General features: G+C 56.0%; 1 protein-coding gene across 2 annotated transcripts; it reads left to right on the top strand.

Annotated features, from left to right (window-relative positions):
* The first annotated feature begins 363 nt into the window (after positions 1-363).
* On the top strand, positions 364-14479 carry PITX2 (paired like homeodomain 2). Of its 2 annotated transcripts, XM_058803612.1 has the most exons (5): positions 364-408; positions 2678-2733; positions 10236-10499; positions 11195-11400; positions 13174-14479. In XM_058803612.1, the coding sequence occupies exons 2-5, from the start codon at positions 2688-2690 to the stop codon at positions 13735-13737; spliced, it is 1080 nt and encodes a 359-aa protein (XP_058659595.1). In that variant the 5' UTR covers positions 364-408; positions 2678-2687; the 3' UTR covers positions 13738-14479. The 2 variants fall into 2 exon arrangements, with proteins under 2 accessions (XP_058659595.1, XP_058659596.1); XM_058803613.1 differs by lacking the exons at positions 364-408; positions 10236-10499 and having other exon boundaries at positions 2683-2733.
* The last annotated feature ends 1592 nt before the right edge of the window (positions 14480-16071 follow it).

The raw sequence follows: 16071 nt of genomic DNA, 5'->3' as shown, positions 1-16071 counted from the left end.
CGCGGAGAGGCCACGGCCGTCCTCGCTCACCTCGGTTTTCCTCTGGCTACCTAGCCCGCCGCCGCGCCGCCTCCGCCGACTTTTGTCCTTCCTCCTGCCCCCTGCCCCCTCCGCGGACGGGGGCTGCACCGCCGCCGCCGCGCCCGTGCCCGCGGAGAGCCGCGGAGCCGCCCGGCCCGGCCCGGCCCGGCCCCGCGGCGGCGGGGAGCGCTCGGCGGAGCCGGCGTGACGTCAGGGCCCGGGGAGGCGGGCGGGGCGGGGCGGGGGCGCGGGAGGGCCGGGGAGGAGGGAGCCAGCGGCGGCTCCGCGGCCCCGCAGCCAGCGCAGGAGCCCGGCGCGGCCCCGCCGCCCCCGCCAGCCACAGGCGCCAGCAGCGAGAGAGCGGGGCGGGCAGCGCAACCGACCCCGGTGAGTGCGGGAGGCTCGGGGGGTACCGGCGGGACGGGCGCGGGGCTGCGAACCCGGCGGGTCCAGGCTCTGCGCACCCCGGGACGAGCAGCGGGACCGGGGGCCGGCCGGGCAGGGTCCTGCGGGCTCGGGTGGCTGGTGTCCTCCCGGGCGGCTGCGGCCCGTCCCGCAGCGCTGTGGGCGAGGGAAGCGGCGCTGCCCCCGCGCCGTTTGCCCGCCGTGCCGGTCCCGCTTCCCCGGCGGGGCGGGCGCCCAGGAAGCGGCCGTGCAGGCAGCGCCTTCCTGGCGCGGAGACGCGGAGCCGGGCGGGGGGCGGCAGCGGCGGCGGCGCGGGCTCGGGCTGCCCGAGAGCGATGCGGGCGGGTCTGCCGAGCCGGCCGCGGGGTCTCGCACCGGCACCGCCAGCGAGAGAACGGCGGGCACGGCTGCCCCGCGGGCACCGCAGAGGGGTAGGCCCCGCACGGAACCCCCCTTTCGTTTGAGAGCCAGCGGCCGCGGGCCTCTGGCAGAAAGCCTCCCGCCAAAATCACGGACCGCTGCATTTCGGGCGGTGAGATCCTTGCCAGGCCACTCCAGTTTTTTGGGGATTATAGATTTTTTTTTTTTTTTTCCCCAGAAAGAACAGTGATAGATAACTATAAAGAAAAAATAATAATCTCGCTTTGCTGTCCGCGCCCCGTAGTTGCTCCGAGCAGGTTGCTGCCGAGAGGGCCCGGCCGCGGAGAAAGGCAAGGTCGCACGGCTGGTGCGTTTGCTGGGGCCGTGGGCGCGCAGAGGTGCGGAGGTATTTAAATCTGAGTACTCGGAGAAAGGGAAGTGGAAAAGCAAGTGGAGTTGCTTTCGTTTGTGTCGCCGGGCTGGAGACAATAGGAAAACGCTCCACTTGGCCCGATGCTGAGATGTGTCTTGCAACGAAAATTAAGAGGATAAGGAGAAGAGAAAGGGAAGGAGCAATACGGGTCAGGAAGGAATAACAATAATCCGTTCGAGAAAGGCACTTTTCTCCGAGGAGACCGGCGTTTCAGTAGAGAGAAAAAACTTCCCCTCGGTGTCGGGGCGTGTGCGTGGGGGGAGCCGTGTGTCTCCACTCGTGAGATAAATCAGCCATAGAGGCAGGCCGCGGGGGAGGGCATTTGTCACGCAGGACTAATCTTGACGGAGACCGATCCCGAAATAAGGACCATCGGCGAAGAATTAAGGTTCCCTTAATCGCCTTCCCGATTAATTTAGGCATTGCTCGTGTGGTAGGCCCGGCTGCTGGAGGGAGCGGAGTTTCTCCCTGGCGTCGTTCATCTGGGAATATAAATCGCCATGTCACGACACGACCACGAGGAATCCCAATAACAGCACCTTCCCGTTTCCTTTTCCCCCTTTTCCTTTTTTTTTTTTTTTTTTTTAATTTATTTTTTCTTTTTATTATTCCCCCCCTTTCCTCCCCTTTTTCCACGGCCTTATCCTGCTTGCCCGGCGGAAGGTGGAAGGGCCGGAGCCTCGGGACCCTTCTCGGTGGGTGCTGTGTCTGGTGCTGCTCATCCCAAACATGCCTCGGCTCCAGGCTGCCGGATTTCTAAGCACCAGCTAATAATGCGCCCGGTCCAGACATTAAAAAAGAAGCAAGAAGAAGAAGAAAGATTACCGAAATGATGGTGACATGCAAATTTCCCTCGAAATTATCATAAGTAAACATTTGAAGCCTGGACTAATAAAATCCCATCTGTGTTACTTCATATCGAGTTAGTAGAGAGCTGTGATAATGAATTTTGTAATATCTCACGAACAGACATCTCAATCAGGCACTAATCCTGTGATTTTACTGCCCGACCTCTCAGATAGAGGGAGGCGGCGGTGGCGGCCGGGGAGCGCGGAGGCGCAGCCGCTGCCGCGCAACTTCCGCCGCGGTGGGGGAGCGGCTGCTGTACCCGCTGTCCTACGGCACCCCCGCCACCGGGGTCGGCCTGTCCCGCGGCTGAGCTCGGCGATGAGGTTAGGGGACTCTCCTACGCGTGCCCAAAGAACCAGAGGTGCAGGGAGGCCGGAGGGTTCGACGGGCTGGGAAGCAGCCACGGGTGTTTGCGCCTGTCCTGCGGTGTGACTTTGGTGGGACCTGGGGCTGAGGCAAGGAGAGGGGACACTGCGCGTATCGCTGGGGAAATGCGCGCGATCCAGCCCGCGTCGTTGCGACGTAGCTCCCGGGGCGGCCGTGTTTCGGGTTTTTGCGTGTATTTTTCAACCCCAAAGTAATTGTTTTAAAACCATTTTTCTTTTGCAGATAACGGGTAATGGAGTCCAACTGCCGCAAACTTGTCTCCGCCTGTGTCCAGCTAGGTAAGAGACGCCGCTGCCCGCCGGCCCGGAGGCGCCGCTGCCGCGCGGAGCGCTGCGCGGGTGCGCGGCCAGGCGGGCCGGCCCCGGGGAAGCGGCGCCGCCTCCGCGAAGGGCTGCGCAGCGTCGGGCGCTGACACCCACCCAGCCAGTTACCTCTCCCCTGCGCCGCCCCGCCGCGTCCCCGTCCCCAGGCGTGCAGCCCGCCGCCGTCGAGTGTCTCTATTCCTACGGCGGACATCTAAAGGGGGAGATAGGCCGGAGGGCCGCACGGAGCGGGCCGGCAGCACGGTGTCCGGGCCAGCACGGTGTGCGGGCGGCCGCCCCCAGCGCCAGTGACCCGCGGCGGTCTCTCCGCTCCGCTCCGCGGGCGCGCTGCGGGGCTGCGGCGGCAGCGGCGGGTCGGGCCCGGCTGCGCGGCGCCAGGGCGCCCTCTGCTGTCTGCCGCGGAGCAACGGGCGCCGCCTGCGCCGGGAGGTGCGCGGCCGCGGGACGGGGAAGAGAAAGGGAAACGGGGAAAGGGAAAAGGAGGTGCGCGCACCCCCGCGGCTGCGGCTCCCGCTGCCAGAGCGCGTCCCCCAAAAAAGCATCGCTGTCAGCGCGCCGTTTAGACACCCGCAGCGTCGCCCTTGTATTTATTTTTATTTTCTATTTTTTGACACCACCCGCGCGCCCGTAAACGAGCCGCCAGCCCTCTCCTTCCCCCAGAGGTAGGCGCCCCCACAGCGTTCCGTCTGCAACACAGCGAGGTCCTGTCTCTCTTCCCCGGCCCTTTTCAGGGGGTCTGACAGGCGAGCCCGAGGGGTGGTAAAGAAAAACAGCAATGCAAACATATTACAAAGAAGAAAACAAGTGCCCTGTATTTCGAGAGACTGTTTAATCCAAGATAAACGTAATTTTGTTTAAATAAAATACATTAACCTGAATTAATAATACAGGAAACTAGAGTGAATTAATAATGCACGTAGTCCTGGTCTCGTGGTTAAACACTTCCTTGTAAGAATACTGTATTAACCCTGTTTGGCCAAACAGCTCGCTATTTCTCAAATAACATCCAATGATTTCAGGAGAGGCCACGTCCCCTTCTCGAGTCCACCCGCCCCTGGGGACTTTAGGCAGGATTTGCTAGCTGGACATCAAAACCCCTAGAAGAAGAAACGCTTAAGATAAAGGAAGGTTAGCGAGCAAAATCCGGGGTAATTCCAAACGCCAAAGTATTACGAACCGATAATTTTTAATCCCGGAAACATACACGATATTAAATTGTGCACAAATAGGCTTTACCAGGGTCTGGCACTTTTTCCATCGGCCAGTAATAAGTGTTAAATAATGTGGAAAGGAAGGGTGACATTGCTTTATATATGGTTTGCAAATAAGAAAGGCCTTTTTACCCTCCCCTGCCTTTTCTTCCCGATGAACAGGTGGTCTTAATCAAAGCCCTTAGCACGATCTAATGGGAAAGTGGGGACCTTTCTGATATAATACATTTATGAGCCCTTCCAAGTCAGCTTTATTCGACTAAGTATTTATAAAAGTAATATCCACATATGCTCCCTGACACGGTAACTTTAACTTCCTCCGCCGAGAAACAAATGGTTATTTTCTTAAACATCAATTATGAACCTGGATTATTGTAGTACACGCAAAATTTCCTGCCTTGTTACCGTACCAGCCGGCCTGTTTTTTACTCGCTGGGCTGCAGGGGAAATTGCTATCTAAACACCTTTAATGCCATTAATTAAAACATACGTCCGAGTCCGAGAAGCAACGGCGGTGTTGCCTGACCATTAAAACGCTCCCATTTACGGGGAAGGGAAGCGCGACGACCTCGGATACGGATATACCCCTGCCGATATGGGAATATATTCCTGCAGATATGGGAATGAGCCCTGTGTGGTGCCTCAGTCCCTGCCTCTGTGCGACGGATAATGGCAAGTCCCGAGACACCCTGAGCTGCTCGGGCGACTTGCTGTAAATCGTAGAAATCACGGGTGTTTTCTCGTGATACCGGAGGGATTTGCTGGGATCTTGGCTTTGATTTGCTTAAACCCGCGCGGTACTCTTTGATTTTTTTCTTACCTGACCGTAAGGACGTCATGCTTTTAGGATTTAGTTTGCAAAAAGTCTGATCCTTGGGGCGGGGAAGGAAGCAGGGGTGACTGGGGACCCCTCTCTGTCACATTTCAGCTTGGGAAATTACGAGGGCGGTGAGGTAATTTCGCCAGATAGGCACCGTCGGTGGCCACGAGGAGAATGATCGCTAACTAGAACCACTGGCATTAACAGCAAAACATGCGACTGTTTTGTCAAATCGGTGGTTCCGCGAAAGGAGGAAACGAAATTCAGTAGGAGACCCTCCAAAAATACACGGCATGCCGGCTTCCCGCGGGGAATGGGGCGCAGAGGGGGGGGGGCTCTTCCAGAAGAAACGAGTCCGTGGCCATGCCGAGGAAAGGAAAATGGGAAAGTATGAAAATATTATTGCAGCCTAGAGTGTCAAACGCAGCCCGGCGGGTGTCAGATTTCTTCAGAGAGACAGGAAAATTGCTGCCGGGTGACCAGACCCACAAAATTAGGAAAACTTCAGCACATGCTTCGGCAGACCCACAGCACTTGTAAACGGTTGTCGGTGGTGGGGTTGTTTGAGTAATTTTTATGCAGGGTGAAAGGATGCTTAAGGTATTTGTGTGTACGTGTATATATATATATATAATCTATACGATTTGTTAGGTCTGTGAATTCTACTTAAGGAATCCTTCCCTGTAATCGATAATCTGGGTATTGCTGAAACAGCAGCTTCCACCATAAAATGTTGAAATTACATTCCGTCTCGTATCACCATTCAGCATTCCAAATTGATTGTTTCAACACTATCGAAAAAAAAAAAAGGAAATAATAAGGAAAAAAAATTGGTCTGACTATTCCGTAACTGAACATTCTTTTCAAAAACAAAACCTTAAAAACCTAGCGCTGTTTCAGCTTTCCATTCAGACCGGCTGAAGACACTGCAGCGTGCAAAGCAAAGGTCGCCGGTGCCTTTTTTGAGCCGCGGGCCGAGGTGGGCGCGCAGGCTGTGCCCCCGCGGGAGGGAGCGGGGGCGGGGGGCTGAGGCGGAGCCGGAGCATCGCTGCGGCCGCTGGGCCGCCAGGCAGAGCCGAGCGGCACCCTCCCCTCCGCGCAGCGTGGCCAAATTAGTCCCCGGAATCGTGACCCGAGCCGTGGAGCCGGGATGTTCCCTTCCCGGGGCGCAAGCCCTTCGCTGGTGCGCGGCCCCTCGGAAGGTGCGCGCCCCGTCCCGCACCCTCCGCCAAGCACAAATTGGAAGTTATTTATTGCGCTTCGCTTATAGAATTTTCCCCCTCCGCTGTTGGCCTCTGAGAATAATATATGCAGCAGTTGTTAGCCTCACTCCAGGGAAAACTAAATGTATAACGAAAGCTTTTTCGTGAGTAGGAATATACTAACGGAACAATCTGATGTCTTCTTAATCCTATGTAAAAAGCTCTGTAGTCTTCCTAATATTGACTGAATGGGTAATTAATGGCTCTTCATCGAGGAGAATACCCGGTAATCCGAGATAGGCGAAAGACAACAAGCCAAAGGTAAAAGACAACAGGACTAGTTGGAAGCTCTACATAAGAACCAATTTATCCATTTAGGGGAGTATTACGCCTAGAAACAAAGATCTCGTGAGGCGATAAAGGAAAAGTGGGAAAATAAATACCCGCAGTAGGTCTGGCCACCCTCCGGCATCCCCAGCAGAGCCGCTCAGCTCCCGGCCCTGCTCTCGTCGGCCCTCCCGCTTGCCGCGCCGGGGCGGGCACCGGGCATTCCAAATAAACTCAAAAAACAGCGTGGAAAAACTAAAAAATAAAAGAAAAAATAAAAGACTCACAAAAAGTCCCAACCGATAAACCAACTCAACAAACAGAGGAAAAACCACACCAAAACTCCCATGAAATTAAAAAGGTGATGCGGAGCGGGGAGCATCTCCGATTCCCCATTTTTCGTAGGCGGCGGACGTCTCCTAGTCCATCTGGGCGCATCCTCGATGGGCCCTACAGCTCAGGGGGAAAAGGAAAGAGAACAGTTCCCAAAATAGTTTTTGGGTTTTCTTTGGTGATGGCAGCCGCGCACAGAAGGCGTGCATAGTCGGTACGCGAGCGAGCTGGCGGGGGCGGCTTCGTAGCAGGACCCGAACCCGAGAGGCGATGGGAACTTCCACCAGAAAAAAAAAAAAAAAAAAAAAAAAAAAAGAAAAAAAAATTTAAAACACTTGACATTTTAATTGAAACCTTTACCCCTAATATATTACCTGGGTGACTACAATTAGGTTGTTTTTCGGTTGGCTGACAGCTTTTAAAATATTATTTCACTTGGGAAATAAAAGCTTCATCTCAGATTATAGGTGGGTATTTTTGGATTTACGTGATTTATGGTCACCATGACAACTAATGCTGTGTGGTAGCTCCCCTCCTGCCCGGGATGGGGGAGTTTTAATCAAAGGCACGTAAGGAAATGCCGACAGCCTCTCCCTCTGGGCTGCCGGGGCCCGGGCCACTGTTGTGCGCTCCTCTTCGGGGCGCGGGGACTGCTGGAGGATCTGTCACGCCTGTGGCTGTGGGACGCGGGGCTGGAGCTGGGGAAGGTGCGATAGGGCGGTGCGGTGGCCGGGCCCTCCTCCTCCTCTCCCCGTTCTCCGGGGGAACGCTCCGGGAGCGGCCTGTCCCGTCAAATGTCCCGAGAGAGCGGGGCTGCGGCCGGCGGGCACGGCGGGCACCGGCGCTCGCCCTGCCGGGCATAAAGCGCGTAACAAGCCCTCCGCACGCGGGAGGGACTCGTCGCTTCGAGTCGCGGCGGCAGAAGCCAGCACTGCCCCAAAATGACTGAAAATAAATCAATGGCAAAAAAAAAAAAAAAAAAAAGGTGACGGGTGTTGTCCAAGACAGGGATGCATTGATGCATTGCCCCGTCTGAAAAGAAAAAAGTGGGGGAGGAAGGCGGAGATACCTCCCGCATCACCTCTCCCTCTGGCTCCCCCACCCCCGGGCTTTGCACACTTGTTTTCACCCCGACGTGGGGCTGCAGAGGGGCAGCGCCCCCTCCCAGGTGCCCCTCGCTGAGAGGCCAGGGCTGGGGCAGCGCCCTGCCCGCGATTTCGGCACGGCCACGCCACGGGGAAAAGCCGGGGGGCGGTTCTAGGTGCGGGACCACAGAGGTAGCGAGAGGTTAAGAAGAAACTGGGATATGATTGGTAAACAAATTGTGCAGAATGGAGCTGGATTCATATTGACTTAGTTATAGGTCATCTGCTGCCGGTGCAAAGGGAGGAAATATTTACTTTACACATATACTTTATGATCTTGGGGGAATTAGAGGAAATTCAATAAGAAAACGGCTAGAATCATTTTAAACCCCCTATTTAAAAGACTTAAGCAAATTAGAGTCTTATCAGATTAAAATCCACTACAAATGTAAGAGCATTGTCTCCATCGAAACGCTGTGGGGTCTGAGGAAAGAGATTCTTTGCCAAATCTCAGGGATAAAAACACGTCATTTAAACACCAGATAATGAGCAGAATGTAAATTAATTTAACCTTCTTTACTAACAGGCTGCGAAAGTAATATGTATAATTTAGCGATAACTAAGATTGCGACGGATGATACGTTCCTTGAACGAGAATCAGCGACTGAGGAAGACCCTTGAGGGAGGTGGGGGTGGGGTGTGGCGGACGGGATGGGCACGGGACACAGAAAAGTTTGGGCGCTGGGATGTGGATGTGTAGGGCCACATCAAGGGGAAGCTTTCGCTAACTTTTCAGTACCAGTGACCAGCCAGATAAATTGAAGATAGAGACGCAAACCTGCGTTTCCCGCTCCTGGGCTACTTCGGAATCCCCATCCCTAAGACGGCCACAGCTCCGCTGGGCCAGTAGTGGCTCTGCGGGCTCGGGATTGGATTCCTCTGGCCCAGGAGGACCTGTCCAGCATGGCAGGGCAACCTGTCCCCGCCTTAGACGCGTGGAAAAGCCCCGCACCTCCTTCCTGCGAGACACGGCTCCACAGCAGCCTCATCCCGGCGCCACAAGCGCTCCCACGAGCGGGGACTGCGGGACGGGGTAGCCCGTCCCTTTACTGCCTCTGCCCGGGAGAGGGGTCCAATCCTGTCCCCAAACCTCGGAGAGGGGTCTGAGAAGTTTGTGTGCTGGCGTGTGGACCGGTGTCGGGCTTGGCCAAATTCTGTGAGCGGCTTGCGTGGGCTCGGGTTCGTGGGCTGCTCCGGGCGCCCTGGGGGGGCGGGATGGTCCCTCCGGGTCCACGCCGAGAGGGAGGAATGGTCCCGCGGATTGTGCAAGTAAGTGGTAAAACCGGGGTGAGAAAGCCTCCTTGGGGGCTCGCTTTTGGGAACCCGGTTGCAGGAAAGGGGCGGGAATGGCGGAACCAAGGAAAGGATTTTTCCCCCGTGTGCCCCGCCTTTAGTGCGGGCAGAGGAAGGGCAGAAAGCCGGCGAGCGCGGGAACTAGAAGGGGTCAGGGTCCTCCGAGCGCGGTGTGAAGCTTTCCGTAGCTGTGTCGCAGAGGGGAGGTTGTTATCGTTTGTATTTAAATGTCGCTGTTACCGGCACAAGGTCTGCCGTCTAACCGGCCGCGTCCCCGTCCCGCTTACTTTCCATCCCCTCCATGAGGAGAGAATCGGGCTTTCCCCCACCTTCCTGCAGCGGCTCTGGCAGTGCCGAGCTCCCCGCTCCTAGCCCCGCAGCTCCGGCAGCGCGGCGAGGCGCGGAGCGGACGCGCTCTGAGGCGCTCGGGCGGGGTGCCCCGTGGGCCGGCGGCGGCGGGCGGGCTCTGGGGGCGCGGGCAGCCCGGCGGGGCACACCGGGCGGGGGTTTGCAGGTTTGCTGGGGGCCCGGGTGCGCCCGTCCCCGGGAGAGCGCGGGGGGCGGCGCGGGGCGCGCAGGGCGGGGCGGGGCGCGGGCGGGGCGGGGCGGGCGGTGAAGGGGCGTGGCGGGGGCGTGGCGGGGCGTGGCGGGTGACGTGCGCGCGGGGAAGGCCGCCGCCGGTTTAAGATGTCAGGCCAAGAGGGAAGCGGCTGAGCTGATGCGGTGCGGGGCCGGCCGCGGCGCGGGTCCATGCGCGGGCAGCGGAGAGGAGCGCCCCGCGGAGCGCCGCCGCGCCTCGCCGCCCCCGCCCCGCGGAGCCCCGCGGCGGGCCGGGGGCCGCCGGCCGGGGAGCTGCCGTGTCGCCGTGACGGCGCTTACAGGACCCGACTCGCCCGCTCTCCTGTCGCCGCCGCCTCGCCCCCCCGGGCGGCGGGGGCTTCGAGGCTCGCCGTGCCTCCCGGGCTCTAGTCGAACGTCGCTCGCCCCGGAGCGGCTCCCCGGCCGGCAGCCCTGACCCCCGGAGCCGCGGGGCTGCTCCGCGCCAGCGGAGGGGGCGCTGCGCGGACCCTCCTACACGTACCGACACCTACAGACACACGCACACCTTCTCCTATCGACCCCCCAGGCGCGCACGTAGACTTTGGCATCCTTTTGCCGATGAACTGCATGAAGGACCCGTTAAGCCTGGAGCGCCTGGGAGCCGGGAATAAGCTGTGCTCCTCCTCACCTTCCTCCTCCTCCTCCTCTTCATCATCCTGCCATCACCACCAGCCCGCGCTGGCCATGGCGACGGCGCTGGCGCCGGGGCAGGCGCGTTCCTCCCTGGAGTCCGCCAAGCACCGGCTGGAGGTGCACACCATCTCCGACACCTCCAGCCCCGAGGCCGCAGGTAAGAGGGGGTGAGAGGCAGGGACCCCGGCCCGACGGGCGCCCCGCAGCCCTGTCCTGCTCCGGCCCGGCTGGCAGCCCCGCGGACTGCGATGCGCCGCCGCCCCTCTGCCCGGGAGCGCCCCGCACCCGAGCCGAGATGCGTTTCGTGGTTTTTCGCGTGCGGTGTCTGTGTGACGGCGTAGAGGAGGATAATGACATGTGTAAGGATAGGCGAGTAGTATGTGTACTGATAGGCGAATTACATGGATACAGATCGGCAAATAACGTGGGATTTCATGGGAGAGTAATCCCGATGCAGACGGACAAATAGGGGTATATATGGACAAAGAATATTGTTACAGGCGGGCGAGTAACACCAGTGTAGGTAAGCTAATAAAACGAATTACGTATATGCAGACGGGAGAATAACACGGATGCACATAGGCAGAAAGCTTGCGTACGGAGAGGCGGCTCCGTGCCGCTGCCCGGCGGTGGCTGCTCCACCGGGAGGAGCCGCCCGTGGGTGCCCGGGGCGCGGAGCAGCCGCAGCGGCGGGAGGCCGGCGCGGGTTAATCATTACAGCAGCGAGCCGCGTTCGGGGCAGTCTGCGGGCTCCAGCAGCGCTGGGGACACGCTTCTCCCCAGCCGCTGGAGAGAAGGCTGAGGAGCCCTCGTTTTCCGCCCTGTTTTTTTTTTTGTTTCCCCCACTTACAGAAAAGGATAAGAGCCAACAGAGCAAGAATGAGGATGCGGGGCCCGAGGACCCCTCCAAGAAGAAGAGGCAGCGGCGGCAGCGGACTCACTTCACCAGCCAGCAGTTGCAGGAGCTGGAGGCCACCTTCCAGCGGAATCGCTACCCGGACATGTCCACCCGGGAGGAGATCGCCGTCTGGACAAACCTCACCGAGGCCAGGGTTAGGGTAAGTCCTGACACGGCAACCCGGCTCGGAGCAGCGGGGGTCAGGGTGGGCTGGGAATGGGAAGGAGGGCTGAAATATTTGCAGCTGCTTTCGATTTCGGCTTGTATGTAAACTCCAGAGCCTTTGCACAAAAGCAGGGCAGAGCAGGACATTTCTGTCAAAGTGAGACAGATTGGGATCTCTCTCTGTGTGTCTGAAATATGGTTTGCTGCACGTTTCGCCCTCACCGTGCAATGCGTCCCTCTCCTTTTGATCGAAACGCTAATAAAAACATTAGTCAAGAAAGCAACTTGGAACAGGCTGCAACCTGCGCTGTCTCTAATAAGAAAAAGATGTAAAATACACAAGAGCTTTTGCTTCACTCCGAGGCACTCCCAACGTGCCCTTCCTTGCATTTTCTATTTCTTTGGGTTTCACAATTTGACGAGCGTCTCTCTCCACCCTCTACCCCCCTCTGAGATTTATGGGACCATCGCGGCGCTGCAGAGATACCGCGGCCGGATCCTGCTCGCCTGCAAACAGCGCGCTGGGGGGGGAAATGAAAAACGACAAATCCCAACACACACACGCACAAAAAGAAGCCTATAAACGGGCGAACCTTCAGATTTTCGGGAATCCCACACAAATCATCTCCCCGAGGTGGCTTGAGGAAAGCGAAACGGTGAGAACCGGGGGCGGCAGCGAGCGGGGCCGGCTCTCAGCCCCGGGCCGGCGGTGCTGGCGCCGGGGCAGCCCCGCGGCGGGAGCGGGGCCCGGCCGAGCCCGGTGTGTCCCGGAGCACGGAGCGCTGCCGCTCGCGGTGCGGCTGCCGCGGAGGTTTTTGTGTCGGTCCGCGCGGTGCCTCCAGACGGGCCCGTCCCCGCGGAGCACCCGGGCGGCCGCGCCCAGCTCCACCGGGGTGGGGGTTACCACAAACACCCCCGGGTGGTTTCAATACACACGGTAAGGCGGCTGCTGGCGGCTGCCCGACGGGTCAGACACCCAGATGTGGATTGGAAAAGGGCACGCTTTTCCCATTGTCTGCGCGAGGAGGGTCCCTTAGATCTCATTTAGCACTTTGTTAAATGGTGATTTTTTTTTTTTCCCCTTCTTTTTTCCTTTTTTTCTTTTTCCCTTTTTTTCTTTTTCCAAAGAGCAATGAAACGTGTTTGTTTAGAAAGTGGTTTTCGGTTTTGGAAGCTTTCACGCTAGAGGAACTTGTAGTTTTAACAAACTGAAGCCAGGTTTTGTTAGTTGCTGGCTTCCCCCTCCTTTCTCGTACCATTGCCTTAAATATTCCGCGGGTTTCCAGGCGTTTTACTCTCACTTTTCCCCTTTTGTGTTTTTCCTGGGTGGCTTCAGTACAGAAAAAGCCAAGAGAGAAGGAAAGGGGGAAAAAAACCCAAAAGAGAAATGAAGGGGTGGGGGCAGGAGAAAAGGGAGAGAATAAGAAGGAAGCGAATTAGAGCATCACAAATTATGTGGAGGGCTGCGGGGAGGGGAGTGGGGGGGCCGTGGTGAGGGTGGAATTGTGCAGCCACGAATCTGGCTTGCTAAAGCCAAGCGGCCCCGAGGATGCTCAGCTGTCCTGGCAGCGCACCCTGGCCCAGAGCAGGGCTCCACAGAGGAGGAGGTGAACCTATACATATATATATATTTGTACAAATTTTATATATAAAAACTTCTATACAGACAGGCTCGGCTGTTGCCCCCGAGAACCTGCAAAGGGCTGCAGTGGTGGTGGTTCCTGACTAACTCGCATCTCCCTCCCTCCCTCTCCCCCCGTTCCCAAAGGTTTGGTTCAAGAACCGCAGAGCCAAATGGAGAAAGAGAGAAAGGAACCAGCAAGCCGAGCTTTGCAAAAACGGCTTCGGCCCGCAGTTTAACGGCCTCATGCAGCCCTACGATGACATGTACCCCGGCTACTCGTACAACAACTGGGCAGCCAAGGGCCTCACCTCCGCTTCCCTCTCCACCAAAAGCTTTCCTTTTTTCAACTCCATGAATGTCAACCCTCTGTCTTCTCAGAGCATGTTCTCCCCTCCAAACTCCATATCCTCCATGAGTATGTCTTCAAGCATGGTACCTTCTGCAGTCACCGGGGTGCCCGGCTCCAGCCTCAACAGCCTGAATAACTTGAACAACTTGAGCAATCCCTCCCTGAATTCTGCAGTGCCAACACCAGCCTGTCCTTATGCTCCTCCAACACCTCCGTATGTTTATAGGGACACATGTAACTCGAGCTTGGCGAGTCTGAGACTTAAAGCCAAGCAGCACTCCAGTTTTGGCTATGCCAGTGTGCAGAACCCTGCTTCCAACCTGAGCGCCTGCCAGTACGCGGTGGACAGACCCGTGTGAAACATCCAAGTAGGAAACTGCGTGGGAATCCCTCCCCATTTCCCGCAGAGACTGAGAATTTCACGAGAAAGTAATGGGCACTAGAGAGAAAGAGAAAGGAGGAAAAATCAGAGGCAGAGAGGAAGAGAGAGAGAAAGAGAGAGAGAGAGAGGAGGAAAAAAAAAAATAGGAAACCACTGAAATAAGATAGTTCCTTTGTTTTCAAAGGACCTCCTACAGATTCGGAGATCTTTCTTTCACTAAGAGTATTTCAACAGTTACAAGGACATATATATATATATATATATGGACAAATGTTTGACTGGATATGATATGACATTTTAATGTTACTATAAGCTTGTTATTTTTTAAGTTTAGCATTGTTAACATAAAAATGACTGAAAGGATGTATATATATCGAAATGTCAAATTAATTTTATAAAAGCAGTTGTTAGTAATATCACAACAGTGTTTTTAAAAGGTTAGGCTTTAAAATAAAGCATGTTACACAGAAGCGATTAGGATTCTTTCGCTTGCGAGCAAGGGAATGTATATACTAAATGCGACACTGTATGTTTCTAACATATAATTATTAAAAAAAATTGTGTGAATATCAGTTTTAGAATAGTACCTCTGGTGGATGCAATGATGTTTCTGATATTGCAATGTAAAACATGCCCTGTGTATAACATTTCGTACAATATTATTGTTTTACTTTTCAGCAAACATGAAAAAATGTGTTTTATTTCATGGGAGTAAAATATACAGCATACAGTTCTGTCTGGATTTTTTTATTTACTGAGCCAAGCTGCGCAGTAGCAACTAGTCTGCAATGATTGACTGATAGTTGACACTGGATCTCGTTCTCAGGCAACGCGGGGTAGTACTTTTGCAACGCAAATAAATGCTGGCGCTTTTTTTTTTTTTCCCGCGTTAAAAAAAAAAAAAAAAAAATCTCTCGCTCTAACGTTGCATACTAGAGAAACATGGGACGTGTACCCCTTGGGTCCTTTTATTTCCCCGCACAGCCCCGAGAAAATGCATTATTTGACATCGCTGGACTCGAGAATTACCTGCCACAAAGCCGCTGTATCTCGAGCCTAAATTTGTCCTGCTGTGAAAGACGCTTTTATTACATTAAAGAAAAGGGAGTGGGGGAGAAAAACATTTTAAAAGCCAGCTTGCAAACGAACTGCTCCCGTTCAAAATAATCTGTCCCCTTTGCTGCCCCCTGCGCTCACCTTCTCTCCCTTCAGCGGGCAGATCCTTCATGTAATATTACATTTCTATTTCCAAATCCCCCTTTCAGACATGAAGAGAAACAAAGAGCAGCCCAAATAACCGCAACCCCATGGAGCGCGGGGGGTGAGAGGTTAGCCCGAGTTTCCTGCGACTTCGTGCTGCAACACGTCGTTGAAGGGAAAGGTCGTGCTCTCGTGTGTTTTGTTTTAAATAATATTGACCCATTCATTCTCAACCTGCTTGTTCGTGAAATTATACAGGATTATAACTTTGCCATCGCCAGACAATTGAAACAAATCAAGATGAATTGCTGCTCGGCCCTCCCATCGGCTCACACCCCGGGCGGGCGAGGAGGGGCTGCCGAGAGGGTGGGCAGCCGCAGGATCCGGAGGGAATATCGAGACACGAAGAAATTCCGCAGGCGCGTAAACTGGCGAGGGGCGCAGGGGACGGCAGGGAGGAAACTCTACGCGGTGAGAGCGAGCGTGATCCTGGAGCGGCCTTTGCGCGCTCGCTGCGCGCCTTTGTGAGCTCGGGAGGAGCGGCCGAGGTAGCCCGGGGGCGGGCGGGCACGGCCGAGGGCTCCTTCCCCCAGCGCTTGGACGGGAAGGAGAAGAGAGGGAGAGGGGAGAGGTCAGCGCCCTGCGCTTTCCCACGAGGAAAATGCTTTCCCCACACGAAATCAGGGTACTGTCCCGTGGGTCCGTTTGCAGCGTGCGCAAAGCCCAGCCTCCACTTTTTTCCCCATCATTTTTAAATTTTCTTTTAACTCCCCTTATTTTTATTTTCTTTATCGCCTTTTTATCTTCCTCGTCACATTTTTTTATTAGATTCTTTCTTCTCAGTCTTATTTTGTTGTAAGGTTGGGGGTTTTAAAATTATTTTAATATTTTACGCGACTTTCTATTTTCTCTTCCTCTGTGTGTTCTTGCCAGGGGGTCGGTGGAGAGAAAGAACCTCGGTGCTCGGGACGGGGGGGAGGCGGGAGGCCCCCCCTGCTTGCCCGGCCTCGCCGCCTCCCCGACCCAGCGCCGCTCCCCTCGGTTTTTCCGCACCGTGTCAACACCTCACCCGGGTGAGTGCCAGGGGCTGCCAAAAATGTCCCCTTCCTCT

The sequence above is a fragment of the Ammospiza caudacuta genome, chromosome 4 (assembly GCF_027887145.1).
Source record: "Ammospiza caudacuta isolate bAmmCau1 chromosome 4, bAmmCau1.pri, whole genome shotgun sequence".
NCBI classification, from domain to species: Eukaryota; Metazoa; Chordata; class Aves; order Passeriformes; family Passerellidae; genus Ammospiza; species Ammospiza caudacuta.
The sequence above is the reverse complement of the archived record's forward strand: the minus strand, read 5'-3'. Positions and strand labels throughout refer to the sequence as shown.

Excerpts from the sequence above, each read along its gene's own strand:
- PITX2 (XM_058803612.1), top strand. The coding sequence starts at position 2,688 with ATGGAGTCCAACTGCCGCAAACTTGTCTCCGCCTGTGTCCAGCTAG. Across the intron at positions 10,500-11,194 it reads CTCCAGCCCCGAGGCCGCAG|AAAAGGATAAGAGCCAACAG; the intron begins GTAAGAGGGGGT and ends CCCCACTTACAG. Across the intron at positions 11,401-13,173 it reads TCACCGAGGCCAGGGTTAGG|GTTTGGTTCAAGAACCGCAG; the intron begins GTAAGTCCTGAC and ends CCGTTCCCAAAG.